This window comes from Lucilia cuprina, chromosome 3 (genome assembly GCF_022045245.1).
Source record: "Lucilia cuprina isolate Lc7/37 chromosome 3, ASM2204524v1, whole genome shotgun sequence".
NCBI classification, from domain to species: domain Eukaryota; kingdom Metazoa; phylum Arthropoda; class Insecta; order Diptera; family Calliphoridae; genus Lucilia; species Lucilia cuprina.
The window spans coordinates 12,158,642-12,160,965 of NC_060951.1; the positions used below are offsets into that span (position 1 = coordinate 12,158,642).

General features: G+C 25.4%; 1 protein-coding gene across 1 annotated transcript in view; it reads left to right on the plus strand.

The window, feature by feature from the left end:
* LOC111679686 overlaps window positions 1-1,358 on the plus strand; it is a 6,995-nt gene extending 5,637 nt beyond the window's left edge. Inside the window, exon 11 of the mRNA XM_046946105.1 lies at window positions 1,345-1,358. Coding sequence (XP_046802061.1) covers window positions 1,345-1,358 — 14 coding nt within the window. The remainder of the gene's footprint in view (window positions 1-1,344) is intronic.
* The last annotated feature ends 966 nt before the right edge of the window (window positions 1,359-2,324 follow it).

The following is a 2,324-nucleotide window of genomic DNA, read 5'->3' on the forward strand; positions in this document are numbered from 1 at the left end:
CTATAGTCTAGACTATAGTCTAGTCTATAGTCTAGTCTATAGTCTAGTCTATAGTCTAGTCTATTGTCTAGTCTATAGTCTAGTCTATAGTCTAGTCTATAGTCTAGTTTTATCTATAATCTAGCCTATAGTCTATAGTATCTATAGTCTAGTCTAAACTGGTCATTGAATCGCCAACTATGCAAAATTTCTTGTGACAAGAATCTGGAGGATCTGTCCTCGATTGGACTTTCTGTACAAGTTCCTTGAGTAATTTTTACGCGAAAGCGAAAGACATCTTACTGAAGTCATATATATTTGTGAATCTAATACAATTTGCTCTGGACTGAGCAATATATTATTTATCTCAAACTAAGACTTGGACTAAAGAGAAATCAGTTGAAACAAATTTAGATTATTGAAATATCCATGGGTTTAAAATCAATTTTAGCCATTGTTTATAATAGGTATAAAAATGTTAATCACCATATTACTTCCAGCAAGAAGAGAGCAATGTAAGACCGGAACTATTTAATCATAATTAATATTATTAAGAAATTTATTTGATGTATTAAGAAATAACTGGTAACTATTTACAAAAGCAAAAATGTAATAAAATAAACCTAGTTATTGCAAGTTAAATAAATATTTTTACTATATTAATTAAGTAATATCATGATTTATAATTTCTTGAATTATAAATTTCGTTATGACCATTAAAAAATAATCAAAATGAAGTTTGAGGCTATAAAATTAACTGCAAGAGTAATTATGTATTAAAAACGAGACATAACAATGTAATATTTGCTAAAATAATGTTATAAAAGGAATTTCGAAATTTTGCGGAAAAACAAATATAGAAAATAATAATAGAAATGTTGTAAATAAACAAAAAGAATTTTGTAAATAATAGTTATAAACAGAAATTATAGGAAATACATTAAAAGCATCTAAACCTTAGGACTTTACAAACAATTATTTATTTTATATACTATTATTACAAAATGTTGAAAAACAATTTCAATTAAATTAAACAAATTACATAATGTATAGTATTTTGTTGGTACATGAAAATTAGGTTTATATTACATTATTTTAATTTTTTATAAATATATTTATAATTAAAGTTGCAACAACATTATATTTTTCACATTACAAAATATTTCACCTGGAAATTAAAGAAGAAAAAAAGTAAAACTCAAATAAAACAGAAATCGCCGCATAATACAACAATAGTTTTGCAATAAAAACAAATAAAACAACAATTAAATTAAAGAAAACAGTGAGAAAACAACAAATACTACAATTCGTATTAAATAACTTTATTGTTTTTGTAAATTTCTTTAACAAAATATTTATTTTAAGGAAAGAAAAAATAAAATACGTATTTGGTAATACAACTTAAGTATTAATATTAGTGAACAAACAAACAAACGAATGAATGAATGAATGAATAAATGGTTGAATGTAACAATGAAAGCATAGAGAAAGAAAAATAAATAAGAAACAAACTAACAAAAAATTGTAAAAAAAAACAAATATAAAATTAAAAACCAAAATACTTGTATTTCGTCACGCTAATTTACGCGGTTTTTTCAAGACTTTTATTACATGATTATTTTATTATATTTATTGTTGTTTGTTGCTGATGATGTCGAGGATGTTGTTGTTTTGTTGCTGCCGTTATATTTACCAATTTTACAAGACTCTCACAGAAAGTAAAAGCAAACGAGAGTGGTGTGTGATAGGGAGGTCGAATTTATTATAAGGAGGAGTAATTAAAATTGACCAACATTTACCGTTAATCATAGGCATCTGTAACATTGTTATCGTTGTGGTAATTGTTGTGTTAGGTTCATAACTATACATTTTATCTGTTATTTGTGATTGTAATGATTACAAACAGAAAATTATGTTTATTTTTTGTTTATTTCATACATTTTCATTAAATTGTTACTTAATTATTATTGTTATTATCGTTAGTTTTATTAACTCTACTTCCTATAAACTATTGCCCAGTAAATTTTCAAGTGCAGCCATTAGTGGTCCATCTAGCAATATGTAAAGCAACAATGAACTTAAATTGATCAGTAAGAAACAACCAATAAATACCGCCAACTGAAATATTACAAAAGAAAATCAACATGAAATCTATTTGCTTTATCGTGATGAACTCACCGTTTGTCCTGTTGACCAATATATGGGTACATCGGCCGTAAATATTAGCAGACGTATTATTATCGGTGTGATGATTAAATTAATCGGTGTTAGTTTTTCGAAAACATGGGCATATTTGAAACTTAGAATTTTGTAAATTATATCTGTTTAGAGATTAAAGGAAATAA